This window comes from Abrus precatorius, unplaced genomic scaffold (assembly GCF_003935025.1).
Source record: "Abrus precatorius isolate BTA unplaced genomic scaffold, Abrus_2018 Scaffold3, whole genome shotgun sequence".
NCBI classification, from domain to species: domain Eukaryota; kingdom Viridiplantae; phylum Streptophyta; class Magnoliopsida; order Fabales; family Fabaceae; genus Abrus; species Abrus precatorius.
Genome location: NW_020874373.1, coordinates 12,952,608 through 12,968,287, shown reverse-complemented (window position 1 = coordinate 12,968,287; position 15,680 = coordinate 12,952,608). Strand labels below are relative to the sequence as shown.

The 15,680-nt window shown below is 33.8% G+C and overlaps 1 protein-coding gene across 3 annotated transcripts; it reads left to right on the top strand.

Annotated features, from left to right (window-relative positions):
• Nucleotides 1-8,973: 8,973 nt before the first annotated feature.
• Nucleotides 8,974-13,997, top strand: LOC113861165 (inactive histone-lysine N-methyltransferase 2E-like). Of its 3 annotated transcripts, XR_003504134.1 has the most exons (6): nt 9,022-9,663; nt 11,321-11,433; nt 11,516-11,890; nt 12,169-12,928; nt 13,503-13,636; nt 13,727-13,938. XR_003504134.1 is itself a non-coding variant. In XM_027493793.1 (5 exons), exons 1-5 carry the CDS (start codon nt 9,444-9,446, stop codon nt 13,568-13,570), a joined length of 1,536 nt encoding a protein of 511 aa, XP_027349594.1. In that variant the 5' UTR covers nt 8,974-9,443; the 3' UTR covers nt 13,571-13,997. The 3 variants fall into 3 exon arrangements, 2 of the variants coding, with proteins under 2 accessions (XP_027349594.1, XP_027349595.1); XM_027493793.1 differs by having other exon boundaries at nt 8,974-9,663; nt 13,503-13,997; XM_027493794.1 differs by having other exon boundaries at nt 9,199-9,663; nt 13,512-13,938.
• Nucleotides 13,998-15,680: the final 1,683 nt, after the last annotated feature.

Genomic DNA, 15,680 nt, shown 5'->3' with positions numbered 1-15,680 from the left:
CCCCCTGTCCCAGCCCTGCTCCTGCACCTGCACCTGAGTGGAAAGACATCGGAGTTGTTGAGTCTTCCGTTAGGCTAGTACCCCGTCACTCTCTTAGTATTCAGGCACTCCCTTGCGATGAAGCTGGACCTTCCACCCGACGCCCTTCACCACCCTCACCTACCTCGCGATCACCACCACTTGCCATAGGTTGGGTCGACAGCGACCTGGACGACTTGCTACCCTCTCCTCGCCCTCAGCCCGCGGACGACTCATCCGATTCTGATGGAATGGAATTCGATCCTGGTGAGGATTCCCTTCTATTAGAGTTTTACTTTATTATGGATGAACATTGCTCATAGGTTTTTAGATTGTTTTTGTTATTTTAAAGTACTAAACTCTGGAGTTTTTGTTTTAAGGTAGTTTTACCTTGCATCATTTGGATAGAGGACTTATATAAATATACTTTTCTTTTTATCTACATGCTTCTCGTTATGAAATTAGAATTTTATTCCAAATGGTATATATATATATATATATATATATATATATATATATATATATATGATGTTAAGCGCTTATCTCCACTATTTATATAAGATCATTCTGGAAAATTTAGGGTCAATAATGAAGATGATTGACACATTGATAAAATGTTGGAATAATTTAAAATATATGCTTTGTGATAAACAGACTCAAATAAAGGTATCTCGTCGGGTTTATTATCTCAATTTAATTGGAGTTGTACAATAAACTGGATTTTATTACGGATAACAGTGTTTACGCCTTTAAGTTAATCGTGAGGATTGAAGAATGATGTTTACTTTCCTGTGATATAAATTGTAATTCTGTGTAGATTCGCTATAATGTTAATTGTTTGATCTCTAGCTCACATTTATTTTAGATGCGACATTTTATAGAAGTCTTGAATTACAGTATTATGAGATAGGATCTTAGCAGAAATTAGGTGTTACAGTTTACAATAGTAATCACTACAAGGGTGCCCAATTTCAAAAATGTTTAAAAGACTTGCTCACTATATTTGCCCAAAAAATGCTCTGCATGGTTATTATGGTTCACAATAGTAGCTACATAAAGCGCAGATCCTATGTTATTGTGAAAGAGTTTACGCGTAGTTACTATTATGAACAATAGTAGACACGCACATTCTATTAGCCTAAAAACCTTGAAAGTAAATACTTTAAGCAATGAAAGTGCTCACTATAGTGAGCAGAGATATATACCTAGGCTGAAAGTAACTAATTTTGCTTGGAAAAGTGATTACCTTTATGATAAATTCTCATTTTTCTCACCAAAGTGACTACCTTAAGGTCTGAGAGTGGTCACTTTGCTGTTGCATTTGACTATCTCTTAAATTTATGCAGAAATTGAGTCCAAAATATGCAATCCCCCTCTGCAAAACTAAAATTATGCAGAAACACACCTCAAATAATAAGGTAAAGTACATAATGAAGTGATTGTGCAACAAAACTCATGAAATATCAAAGCTTAAATGCAAGACCAATGTTTATTATAGAAAAATAATTAAAAACTTCTAAGAAAGTTGTGAGTTGCCTCTCACATATAGTTTTTTTAATGTCACTAGCTTGACGAATGGAAAAGATTACTCAGAACGAGGGTGGTGGTTGAGATCTGTAATAGAAGTATGCAGATTAATCTCCTCAACCTCTTCCAAGGAAACTCAATTTTGCAGAAAATGCTTCAACCAGTATCCATTAAATGAAGCTTTTGCTAGTGGAATCACTTTTGATTTCCACTCCAGCGTAAAAGAATACCTTTGTAATTGTGAATGTACCTATCCACCTTGATCTAAGCTTTTCAGACATGAATTTAAGGTAAAAGTTGAACAAGAGTACCTTTTGACCAATACATAATTCCTTCCTAACTATCATCTTGTCATGATACCTTTTAGTTCTTTCCTTATAAAACCTTGAATTTTCATAGGCCTCCAAACACAATTCCTGTAATTCTTGTAATTGTAACTTTGCTCTCCAGCTGAATCATAATGCAGATTGCAGGTCTTCATTGCCCAATATGCCTTGTGCTTAATCTCCACTAGTAAATGACATGTTTTGCCAAATACAATTTTGTACGGAGACATGCCTAAGGGAGCTATGCAGTCCTATATGTTCACAATGCATCATTGATCTTACAACTCCAGTCTTTTTTATCTTACGGCTCCAGTCTTTTCTGTGAGGCTGTACTACTATCTCAAGTATCTTTTTTATTTCTCTATTAGAAAGCTTAAATTGTCTGTTCGTCTATGGGTCATAGGCAATGGAAACCTTGTGCAGTACTCCATATTTTCTCAACAAAACCTTTATAGTTTTGCTGTAAAAATGACTCCTTGGTCACTAATGATGGCACAAGAAATTCCAAACCTACAAAACAAGTTAGTATGGACAAAATCTACAACAATCCTGGCATCATCAATTTTGGTGGCCTTAGCTTCCACCTATTTTGAAACATAATCAATAGCAATTAATATGTACAAGAAATCAAAAGATAATGAGAAAGGTCCTATGAAATCAACATCCGAAACATCAAAGATGTCATAATACAATACGGGTTACTGAGACATTTCTTGTCTCCAGGTAATCACTCCTTCTGACCTTTGGCATCTCGTATATGTGGAGTATGTTTGCCAAGAGTCTTTGAAAATGGAAGACCAGTACAATCCTGAATCTAGCACCTTCCTTACTGTTTTTTGAGGTCTAAGGTGGCTTCCTACAGTTGAAGCATAAAAAAACTGCAGTATGGATGAAATTTCTTCATGAGGGATGCATCTGCTGAGTACTTGGTCAATGCAAAACTTTCATAAGTAGGGGTCATCCCACATATAGTTTTTGACATCGCTCTTGATCTTGTCCTTTTAAGTCCTTGGTGCATTTGTTAGAAAAACTCCTGCAACTAAGAAATTAATGATATCAGTATATCAAGGCACGTGTGAAGTGCACAAGTCTAAGAGTTGTTCATCAAGAAAATCATCATATAGTGGCATGAGTTTAGGGACTCCCTTTATTCTACTCAAATGGTCTGCTACCAAGTTCTGTACTCTACTTCTATCCTTGATTTTCAAGTCAAACTCTTGTAGTAAGAGCATTTATCTTATGAGTCTTAGCTTAAAATCTATCCTTTTCAGCAAAAACTTTAAAGCAAAATGATTAGTGAATACCACAACTTTTGATCCTAACAAATATGACCTGAATTTGTCTAAAGGAAAGACTATGACCAATAATTCCTTCTCAGTTATGGTGTAATTGGATTGTGCAGGGTCTAGGGTTCTAGAAGTATAATAAATAAAATGAAAAATCTTACCAACCCGTTGTGCAAGGATAACTCTCACTGCATAGTTTGATGCATCACACATCAGCTCAAATGACATTGTCCAATCTGGAAGTTGAATGATTGGTGTGGTGGTCAAGACTCTCATAAGAAAGTCAAATGCCTCCTTGCATTTCCCATCAAAGTTGAATTCAAGTTCTTTTTGCAGCAGCTTGGAAAGAGGAATGCAATTTTTGAGAAATCGTTGATGAACCTCCTATAAAATCCTACATAGTCTAGAAAAGAACAAACCTCTCGAATGCTAGAGGGGTAAACCAATTGTGAAATAATATTTAATTTTGCAGAGTCAATCTCAATGCCTTTTTTAGAGATAATATGACCTAAAACTACACCTTATTCTACCATAAAATGACATTTCTCAAAATTTAGCACAATGTTAGTTTTTATGCATCTTTGCAAAACTTTATCCAAGTTAGTCAAACATGTAGCAAAAGATAAACTAGATACTATAAAGTCATCCATGAAAACTTCTATGCAATGCTCTACTAAATCAGAAAAAATGCTTAACATACATCTCTGGAATATGCCAGGAGCATTACATAGGCCAAAGGGCATCTTCCAATAGGCGAACGTACCAAATGAACATGTAAATATAGTTTTCTCCTGATCTTCAGGTGCAAACATATTTGAAAATAACCAGAAAAATTATAAAGAAAGCAATAATGAGACTTACTAGCTAATCTTTCTAGCATTTGATTAATGAAGGGCAATGAAAAATGGTCCTTCCTTGTTGGTTGATTCAGTCTTCTGTAGTCTATGCAGACTATCAAGCTATTTTGGACTCTGGTGGGTATGAACTCATCCTGCTTATTCTTGACCATAATGAGTCCAGACTTCTTTGGAACCACTTGGACCGAGCTGACCTCAAGTGTTGTATGAGATTGGATAGATAATCCCAGCTTGTAGTAGCTTGGTACAAGATTCACAAATGGAAGTATCTACATAATCAGAAAAATTAAGAAAATAGTCTCCTTCTAACAGTTCAAACATTTTATCATCTATCAATGCATCAAAAAAATTAATGTGAAAGACAGAGTATTTTTTAGGTGGGTGCTTCATAGCATCCAGTATATTAAAGCACACAATGTTGTCTCCAAGCTTCATGGTGAGTGTTTCAGCATGCATATCAATATTCGTTCTTGCAATCTTCAAGAATGATCTTCCCAAAATGATTGATGCAGCACTGCTTACCAACTCTTTTTCTTGTATGTCAAGTATGTAAAAATTAGCTAGAAAAATAAGATCATTCATCCTCACTAACACATCTTCAACAAGTCTAGCTGGATGTGTTGTGTTCCTGTTGGCCAATTGAATAATTATACTTGTGGACTGCAAAAGGCCAAGAGACAGAGAGGTAAAAATAGACAATGACATGACATTAATAAATGCTCCTAGATCTGACATAGCATTATCAATCCTATTATTGCCAATAGTGCATGGAATAGTAAATGTCCCTAGATCTTTACACTTTTTAGGCATTGTAGACTTCTCTTTCTCAAATAGTGCAGAAACATTTCTATCCATATTTACCTTTTCATTACCTTTTAGACACTTTCTGTGGGTGCATAAGTCTTTCAAGAATTTGGCATATTTAGGGATTTACTTGATTGCATCCAGCAGAGGTATATTCACTTCCACCTTTCTGAAGGTCTCTAAGATTTCCTTATCGGTCTCTTCAAATTTCTTGCTTGGCTGGATGGATTTTTGAGGGAATGGTAAAGGAATTGTTCTTTCAACATTCTTTGTTGCCTTTGGTTGGATAGGTGCAAGTCCTGGTTGTTCTTGATTATTTTCCTCCCCATTCTCATCAACTGTAGTTGAAGTACAACTTGTATCTTCTTTCTCCTTAGGCAGTTCAGGTTCTTATATCACTCTTTCAGATTTCATAGTAATTGCACTCACATTCCTTGGGTTTACTATAGTATGTGCAGAAAGATTTCCTGAACCTCGAGATTAAATTTGATTTAGGGAAGAAGCTAATTGTCCCATTTGGTTCTCAAGAGTGTTGATAATAGCTTTAGTCCTTTGTTGCAAGGTGATGTTTATTACCGTTTGCTTCATAAGCTCTTTTAGTGATGACTCATTCTTTTGGGATGCAATGGCTTGTGAGGTAGATGGTTAGTGATGTTGAGCTTGTTGTGGTTGGTGGGATTTGCTTGGACCAACATAATGTGCTTGATAATGGTTGCCTTATTGTTGGTTGTGCTGCTGTGAAGAGTTTCCGCATCTCAAGTTTGGATTGTTTCTCCAACTAGGATTGTATCTGTTTGAAGACAAGTCCCAATTGAGCTGTTGTTGCGGCTGTTAAAAAGAAAACTTGTTAGTGTAAATATTTGCAGCTTAGACTTGGGGGTTACTTTTTAGAGTATCAATCTCTTGCAATGTGGGGTAGTTGTTAGTATAATGATCTGTGACTGAGCATATCCCACATAGCATGGCTGGAATAGGTGGTGATTGAAGTAAAGCTAATTGCTTCACCATAGAGGCCAACTCATTAATCTTGTGTTGCAACTTGTTTGGATCTGTAGCTTGAATTTCATGCACACATCTAGTCACACAAGAATTTTGTCTGGTAGCAAATTATTGAGAATTGATAGCCATATTTTTAATCAAGTTCCTGGCTTCTACATGTGTCTTGTCTACCAATGTTCCTCCACTCGCTGCATCTATCATACTTCTATCCATGAGGTGCAGTTCCTCTAAAAGTATTGGATGAGTAATTGATCACTAATTTGGTGGTGGGAGCAGCTAGCACACAACCTCTTAAATCTTTCTCAGTACTCATAAAGTGTCTTTCTCTTCAGTTACCTTATCCCACAAATTTTGTTTCATGATGGATGTAGCTCTTGATGCTGGGAAGAACTTCTCTAGAAAGAGTCTTTCCAAATTGTCCCAGCTGGTTATGGATCTTGGTGGGATATAAGAGATCCAATCTTTGACTGTGTCCATTAGAGAGAATGGAAAAACTTTTAACTTCACATGTTCCTTTAGTATACCTTGTAGCCTTATAGTCAAGCAGACTATATGAAATTCTTTGAGGTACTTGTGTAGATCTTCACCTGCAAGGCCATGAAATCTAGACAACAAGTATATTAGTCTAGTTTTAAAAACAAAATTAGCATCAATATCAGGATACTGTATACACAATGTTTGGTAAGTTACATCAGGTGCAGCTATTTTCTTTAATGTCCTTTTATTATCTACTATTTTTTCAAGTTCAAAATCTAGGGAATGAGGGGAAGATTAAATAGATAAAGGAGAAGAAGATTCTTCTAAATTTTCAAAATGATGTCTATGTGTCCTAATATTACTATAAAAAGTCCTATCAATTTTTGGATCAAGCGGATATATATCTCTAGGTTTTGATCTGGTCATGCACTATGAATTTAACTATGTGAATGTAGAAAAGATACACTAAATGAAGTGACTAAAAATGCAAAATGTGCATATGACAATCATGCAGAAAAACCAATAGAAAATTGCAATCCTAAGCCAAAAATTCTGTAGAATTATGTAGCAAAATTAGAACAAAAAGTGTAAAAAAAATTAAGGATGCAGAGTGGCAAAACTAAAAATGCAGAATGTAGTACTCAAAAGTTGCAGAAAACAGTAGAAATATGTACCTAAATGCAGAATTACTCAATCTACTATGAAGCTATATTAATGCTAATGTATTCACAAAGCAGAAAATTCAAAACCATTAACATCAAACATGTAAAAAACACTAAAAACAGAACACTAAAATAGAGTACTTAACATTTTCAATGCAAAAATTAACACCAATATCCCCGGCAATGGTGCAATTTGATGATGCGTATAAGGTTTACCACTAATCCTTATCAAAATATGCATAAAAATTAACGTAGTCTAGGATGCAAGCCTAAGTTATCTCCACTGACATTAGATAAGAACATACATCAAACATGTTGTAAACATTAACTCAGAAAGTAAGTAAAAAGGAGGAGTTTTTGTGATTCCAAGTGCAAATTACTCAATCAAATAATTAAAATGTAAAGTTCAATCAATGAAATATAGTAACTCCTAGTTTATCCACATGGGTTCTATCCTAATTCCTCTTAAGATTTAACACCCTATTCCTTTTCCCTGAATTAGGTCAATTTAAAAGGCAAAAATTAACCCTAAATTTCTATACGAAATTAAGCAAATCAATGGGCTCCAATCTTTAATCTTTAGGATTAAATTCATAATTAAGCAAACTAAATTCATAACCTTCATTAAAAACAAATTAGAAGTGATTAAGCAACACTCTTTCATTCAATTCTTAACTTAGCTCAAAAGATTGGCAAGGAAGAAATTCATGAAAAAGGAATTCGTATTAACATGAAAGACCCCAAGAATTCAACAATCCATATGAACTCACTATGGATTACAAGAAAATTAGCCCTCCATAAGGATGAGTCTCACTATTACAAGATGAAAATAAAGGAAAACTAATGACATTAATGTAAAAATCAAAGAAAAGTAAAAAGAAATGGAAATCAAACTCTAGGTTGACTTAGCTCTGCAAAAATGTCTCAAAATGGCAAAAAATCTAAGATTGTAAAAGTCTCCAACTCTAAATGGTAAAAATCTATTTATAGTGAAGTTGACGTCCTCAATAGTAACTACTATCGTTTATGATAGTAGACACGCGCAACTCCTAGGATTTTCCTTTTCTCTCTATAGTAACTATTATTACACATGAAAGTAGCTACTTTGGCTTATCCCTTGGAATTGGCTTGTTGTAGTGGTTACTATGGTGCTCGAAAGTAGTTACTTTGACCCCATATTTTCCAAATAGCAAAAAATCTAAGGAATTTGCTTAAAAATTCCTATACAATTATTCAAATGATCAAAATTATAAAATATATTTACAAAAATTAGTATAAACTAGACAAAAATTAAAAAAGTTATAATATTTAATCTAAATAAGATTTTTATGTATTTATCATTTCTAATTTCATTTTTTCTATTAAAAATCTATAAACAAAAAAATAAAATATTTATAAATTGTAGATTCATCACTCATCGCATAACATTCAAATAAATAATCTTTCTTTTTTATTTTCATCCCTCTCCCTATTTACATACACTATTCAAATAGTATAAATAATTTTTATGTATACCAAATTTTATTGTCAAAATTTACTAACTTAATCTATTTCTTAATTTTTTTAAAAATTAACAATTGATTTAAAAAAAATATTATGATGCAGAATAAATTAAAACTTCTTACATTTGAAATATAGGTCATTCAATTTTTTTAAACTTTAAAGAATTCAACTCGTCTCTAAAAGAAGCTATTATATCTTTTTCTCTAAGAAGAATTCATTCTCAAATTCTATACAATCGTTCAAAAATAAGGAAACCCACTTCAAAGAATGAAGAGTGTGTATTCCACTTTTGTAAATTATTTTGACTTTTATCCACTAATTTCTCTAGAATAGCATTTGATAAATAACATCTTCTAAAATTAAATAATTATACGTGAATACTTATTATACTAAATGCATATAGTTAAAAGTATATCGTGGAATTAAAAAGGAATCGTGAATACTTATATATAATCCGAAAATTTAATAACATAAAAAGTTGAATTTAAAAATAAATTTCCTTATCTCTTTCCACGAGCAAAGTATGAGAGAGAAGAAAACGTGGCGCATATAACTTGGAAGAGTCAAACCTTACCTCACTGCTTCCACAAATGCTTTCTTCGTCATCACACCTCACACCACCTTCCTAATTTCTACACCTAATAGTGCGTAGTTTTTAATATTAAACGCATTTTCTTCTCATCTTCTTTGCTTCCACTTCAAAATCTCAAAAAGAAAAAAAAAAAAAAGACAATCTCTCTCTCCAAATGAGAAAATGACACTAGTTGTCAATTGTGCTGCACAAGTTACTTCACTGTCTCTTCCTTCTTTCACTTCGACCCTTCAAACTCAAACCCTAAAAAATTGTTAATCTTCACAAACCCAACAACCCCTTTAGAAAAAAGATCTCATTTTTCTGCTTGGTTTTGTTCAGTGTGTGAAATGGGTGTATCCAATGGGAATGGAATCTGACCCTTTTCTTCTTCTTATGCTGCATTGTTCCCAATGGGAAAAGCCGAAGAAGAACATCAACCTCTGCCTCAGTCCGAGGATCCACCGCAGAATGCGGAGACAGAGTGTCGGTGTTCTCGGATTCGGAAACTCGTTGGTCTTAGATGCATTCTCGTACTGGTGCTGTCTGTTGCGGTGTTTCTCTCTGCCTTGTTTTGGTTACCCCCTTTTCTTCGTCTCGCAGATCGGAAGAATCTGAATGCCGATTACAACGGTGGGGTTTTGGTTTTTGTGCTTTGGGGGTTTGTGGGTGGTGGCATTGTTTCGTGGGTTTAGATCTGTTTCTGTTTTTGGGTAGTAATGGGTTATTTACAAGATGCTATTTTTCTTCGTTGTTTTTATTTTTTAATTTGGGGGTTAAAATGGTTAATGAAGGGTTACTTAAATGGGCTATCTAATGACTCGTTTCGTCTTTTAATTATGGTAGTTTTGTTAATTGGCCAATCGAAGAGATTTATGTGTTGTGGGAAAAAGAACTAGTTTGTCGGATCGTGTTTCTCATTTGGGAAATTACTTTTCTTATGCTATTTTAAGTAAGGTTTGAGGATTTTGATCTTGTACAGACTTCATTTTTGAAATTGGTTTTGGCACTGCATTGGACGTTCCCTTGCTTAGGCTTTATCTATTTAAATTTCCTTGTAATTCTTTATTTGGGAATTGTGTTTTGACAGTGTTTTTTTCTCAAATCATAAACTAAGGAGTCAAACTTGGGGCTATCCATTTTTACACATTTGAGATGCTTAAAACGAATTATGGTCATAAATCATATATTCATGTAGAAAAAGGTTCTCGATGTCGATTTTGCCTATAAATTAAACGGTTTTCTGTTTTAGGCTGTGACAATAAGTTTTTCGTTTCTGAAATCAATATGCTTACTAGTTTGTATCCATTTACCTGTCCTAGCATTTTTGTTATTAGTTTATTCAAGCTAGCGGCTTTGTATAGCAAATCTGTAAAACACATTAAACTTGTGCTGACAATATGTGAGGAGATAGTGAATATAATAAACTTAATAGTTTTTTTTTTTTTTTTTTTTGAAGTCTGTAATCTTAAAATTGTGAAGCTTTTGCTTGATGAGGGAAATTTCATTATGATGTCCATAGTGTATTAATATGGCTCTGTGACACCATATGCCAACCTGCTAGCCGCCATTGCTACTCCATCCATTACAATCTTTTACCTCATTATGCAGCTATTGCACTGAGCATATTTTACACCATCAGATATTGAGATTTTCAACTGCCACACAGAGTTTCTTACTAATGCAGGAATGAATGAGTAGGTTATAACTAATAGTGATTACTTGAAGAACAATAAGAAGAGCTTAAGGGGGAATGAAATTGTAATAGAAAGTGGTGTACCATGTAACATTGGATATTTGGATCACAGAAAAGGATTGTGAAGGCAGGGATAGAGAAAATAATCAATGAGTGAAAAGTGGGAATTTGCTTGCAAATTTATGTTGGTCCAATATTGGGGCTGTTGGGAGATTGGGATTACTGTAATTATAAATATATTTTCTTAATAGTGTACAGTTCTATTATACCTCTGCATATGATCAATTTTCAAATTTCATTATTCAATTTCTCTTCCTTTATCTAGCAAAAATTATATTCTGTATCTCCTCACATATTGTCAGCACAAGTTTAATGTGTTTTATAGATTTATCCTCATGCTTGTATACATCTGCATGTGCCAATTTATGGATAAACTTTTGAACCATTGCCAGTGTAAAAGTTCTATTTCTTAATTATGCATTGCCGCATCACTAAAAGATTTTGAATATGACGCCTACCTAAAAGTCGTTCTTTTAAAGATATTAGTGCAATTTATAAAATCTATTTGCTTAATGATTTTGTTTAATATTGCAGGTCATGATATTGTTGCAAGCTTTAATCTTAATAAGTCAGTCTCTTTGCTAAAAGAAAACTCCTTTCAGCTCGCAGATGAAATTTTTGATGAGATAGATGTTCTCTCTACCAAAGTACCTCTCATTACTTCTCTTTCATACACTTTATTAATATTTACATATTAATATCATTCTCCTATTTGTTAAAAAATTCCAGGTAGTCATCTTGTCTCTAGATCCCTTACCTGGGCCAAACAAGACAAGAGTGGTGTTTGCAGTTGATTCTGATGATGAAAATACAGAAATGTCTTCAGCTGCCACTAGTTTGATAAAAGCATCATTTACATCCCTGGTTATACACCAATCAATTCTCCAGCTCACTTCTTCATCCTTGTTTGGAGATCCCTTCTTTTTTGAAGTGCTCAAATTTAAGGGAGGAATTACTATAATTCTGCCACAGAATGCATTTCCTCTGCAGAAAGTGCAAACACTATTCAGCTTTAAGTTGAATTTCCCCATTTATCAAATACAATCAAATTTTAATGAGTTAACTACTCAGCTAAAGTCTGGATTACATCTGGCATCCTTTGAGGTTTGTCAATTCTTCTTCATTTTCTTACTGTTTTCATCATATAATCTCAATGGTTATAATTGTGTATAGCTTTTGTGATTGAGGTCAACCTTCAGTTTTGATTATATGTTATGTGTCTATTTCAAGTGAGTCATGTTTGGCATTGGACTATGCAATAAAGAACATTATAATATGCAATTTATAGCTCTTAGTATTTATAGAAGATTCCTGATGGAATACTAGTCATAAGATGCCATGCTGAATTGCTGATTTTTGTTGGGTTTCCTGGTTGGTTTCAGAACTTGCATGTCAGCTTATCAAATTCTGAAGGTTCAACAGTAGATTCTCCTACTGTTGTTCAGACATCTGTTCTACTTGCAGTTGGGATTCCTCCATCAAAAGAGAGGCTAAAGCAGCTGGCACAAACCATCATGGGACCTCATAATCTTGGCTTGAATAACACTGAATTTGGTAGGGTTAAGCAGGTCCGACTTTCATCCATCTTGCAGCACTCCCTTCATGGCAGTGATGGTACATGGTCACCTTCTCCTGCTCCTATGCCACATCCATCCTACCACCACCACCACCATCAACACCGACATCATCATCATCATCATCACCATGATGCCCATCTAACTCCTGCAACTTCTCCTGTACCTGTACCTGCACTTGCACCTACACCTATATCTTCACCTGAGGAGGGTATAACTCCACCCAAGGTTGTTTCTCCTGCCACTACAAAACGTGCGCCTTCACCTGGGAAAAATTCTCAGGCTCAGCCTCCTAATTGTCATTTTGGGTATAGAAAAAGGTCTACCCATCATGCTGGGAAGCATGCTCATCTTACACCTGTAGTTGCTCCTAGTATTGATCCACATTATCCTGTTCCTGTTGCATCACCAAAATCACAGGTTGAATCCCCAGCACATGTCCCTCATTCAGTACCTGCTTTGAGCCCTTTACCAAATGTAGCTTTTGCTCATGCTGAGCCCCCTCCTAAGAATGAACCAGCAGCAGAACGTTCACACATTCCTTCTCGTGGACCACCATTATCTTCGTGTAAGTATGCTTAGTGATATGGCAATAATTATATGGTTGAAAGCTGATGTGTTACTAGTGTTAAATCAGATAAGACATGTTTTATACTTATATTTGTGCATGCATCTTTTAAACCATTAATCTTCGAGCATGATATTAAAATTGTCTGGGGTTACACCATTTACTAAGGAAATTAAGTTAGTCAATGAAGTCTGGCTTAATGTGAAGTTGGAAAGGAGTAATTTCACATTCTGTATGGACTCAGACTATGGCTCCCCAAAAATTCTCTCGTCTGTTCAAACATGCAAGTCTACCATTTTGCTTCTGTTTTTATTTCTTACATTAGAAATAGTCTTGGAGACTCAAACTCAGGACATAAACCTCCAAATGGAGGTTACCGATGCTTCAGTATTAAGTATTAACAAATACAAATTCAAACAAACGGTTATTAAAGTTTTCTCCTTTGTTCTCATATTTGAGTACATTCTACTTGATTGCATGAACTCATGAAGTTGAGGATCTTGTTGTTGGGTCATATCATATGTGCAACCCTTCTCTGGATATTTTCTTGTCCACTGATATCCTGTTTTTGCAGCTTCTGCAGGTTGTCTTGGAACTGTTAAATGGACATATTTGTTCATTGTACTTGTGTTACGTGTATAACATGGTACTTGAAGTGTATCAATCGACCAGACAAATGAGAGTACTAAAAATGTGAGCTAGCAAAAGGCAAGCAACACATTCATCTGAGTGGATATAAGTTGTCATCATGCGTGTAAATAGTTGATTAAAAGATCCAGATGGTGTATGTGTTTTCAGGTCAAAGTCCATAAGTGGCAGTCCTTGATTACACACAGTACCGCTGTTTTGTGATGTAAGATGAAAAAAAAATGAAAATGAAAGCCAAAAATGAAGAAAGTAACAATTTTCTTTTTGTTTCTCATCCCTTGCAATAAAATCATACTGTATGCTTCTCTATGCCAGCTAAAGGTTATGTTAGCCGAGCTTGACCAGCAAAATGTTCAACCAATGGTGGCAATGTAACACGGTTTTGTTGTTAAGATGTGAAATTGTGAATTCCTTTGGTTCTCCACTTTCCATCTGTTCCTCCTTTTGCACTAGTTATGGGGCGGTTTTGTTACAGAAAATGTTTGTTCCCCTTTTTTAATTATAAAAATTTCACATGATTTTATTTTTAATAATTTGTATGGGAAATAATGAAAGTACTATTTTATTATTTTTACTGATTTTTGTAAAAATCTTTGAAACAAAAAAATAAAATACAATAAGTTAGTAATTTTATAATTAAACAGCTAACTGGCAAAAAAAAAAAAAAAGCTTGTTCCTCTTACAGCACGTCTAAATTGCGGTAGTGGGCTTGACCTAGTTTGAGTAGGGAAAAAAATGTAACTTTTGTTAATTAAAATCAACTAATGTTGTTATATTTTTTTATAAGCTTTTTAAATTAATTTGTTTTGAAACATGAAGTGCATATGTTAATTTTAATTTATGAAATAATTTCATTTAATTTACCTCCTTATTTTCTATTTCTACAAGTATTTTTGTATAAATTTTCAACTATGCTAGATGTGAAAAAGAAAGATTGAGATACATGTGTATTCAATTAAGTGATGCGGTAGAGCTGTGATACTTTTTTGCATATTTTCTTTCCGTTTGGAAGTTTATGAATCTTCATGTGATACTGTTTTGGCTACTATTTTGCATATGATGCCTTTAATTAGTAGCACATGATTCCTGTTTATATAGAATAAAGAAAGCATATAATATTTCCTTATGCTTACGATTGCAAAGATAAGACACCAAGGCAAAAGATCCTATCATGTGAATTGCCTTTGACTTTTTAGAAACGTTGAATGGAGTCTAACTTTTCAAAACGTAACGGGGGTTAATGTCCCCTTATTACGAAATTATGCACAATTTCACTACATTCTAAATGTTGAAGGTGTTCAATACCCCCCATCATTTTCAATATTAGCTAATGTTTGATAGGCAAGTGTACGTAGAATATTCATCCTCCAAATATCATCATCCCAAACATTATTCATATGCATATTCGTCACTCTTTAGTCAAAAGACTTATCACCTTTTACAAATTAGAATTGGCTCTTCTAATTGTCGTGATGAAATACATGTATGTGTGCCACAAAAAAATATTAAGTGGTTAAATTTTAACTATTGATTTCTCAATCACTGACTACTTGCTTTTTACCTACCAAAATACACCATAGATTTTAAAAACTAAATATTACTAGTTATTAGATTTAATTAGAGAGTACTAGTATGATGAACCATTAGAAAAAAAGTACCACTTCCACAATTCACAATAACATCAACAATGCTAAGGAAACAAAAGTGAAAGATAAGCTAAGATTTGACCATCTGCAAAATTGAGAAAATGCCTCTATTAATTGCATATTGACCCATTACATAGAACTTTTTATTTTTTTATGCTTTACACAATTTTTCGAATTTTATAAATGCATTACAATTAAATTCTTTCTATTACATTATAAAAATAAATATTTAAATTGGGTGATATAACTGAAAGTAGTAATATTAGGTGACCCAAAAGAATATATAATAAAGTAAGTCATAACTTCATATCTTCAAAATAAAAGATTTTAAATTTGTCACGATGAAACTTTAGTAAAAACTCAATCGTATGAAATTTTGTTGCATGGTTATAGGATGGATTAAAACTAATTTATTACGACTGATTTCTCAATAATTAAATGACTACAAGAAATAATTT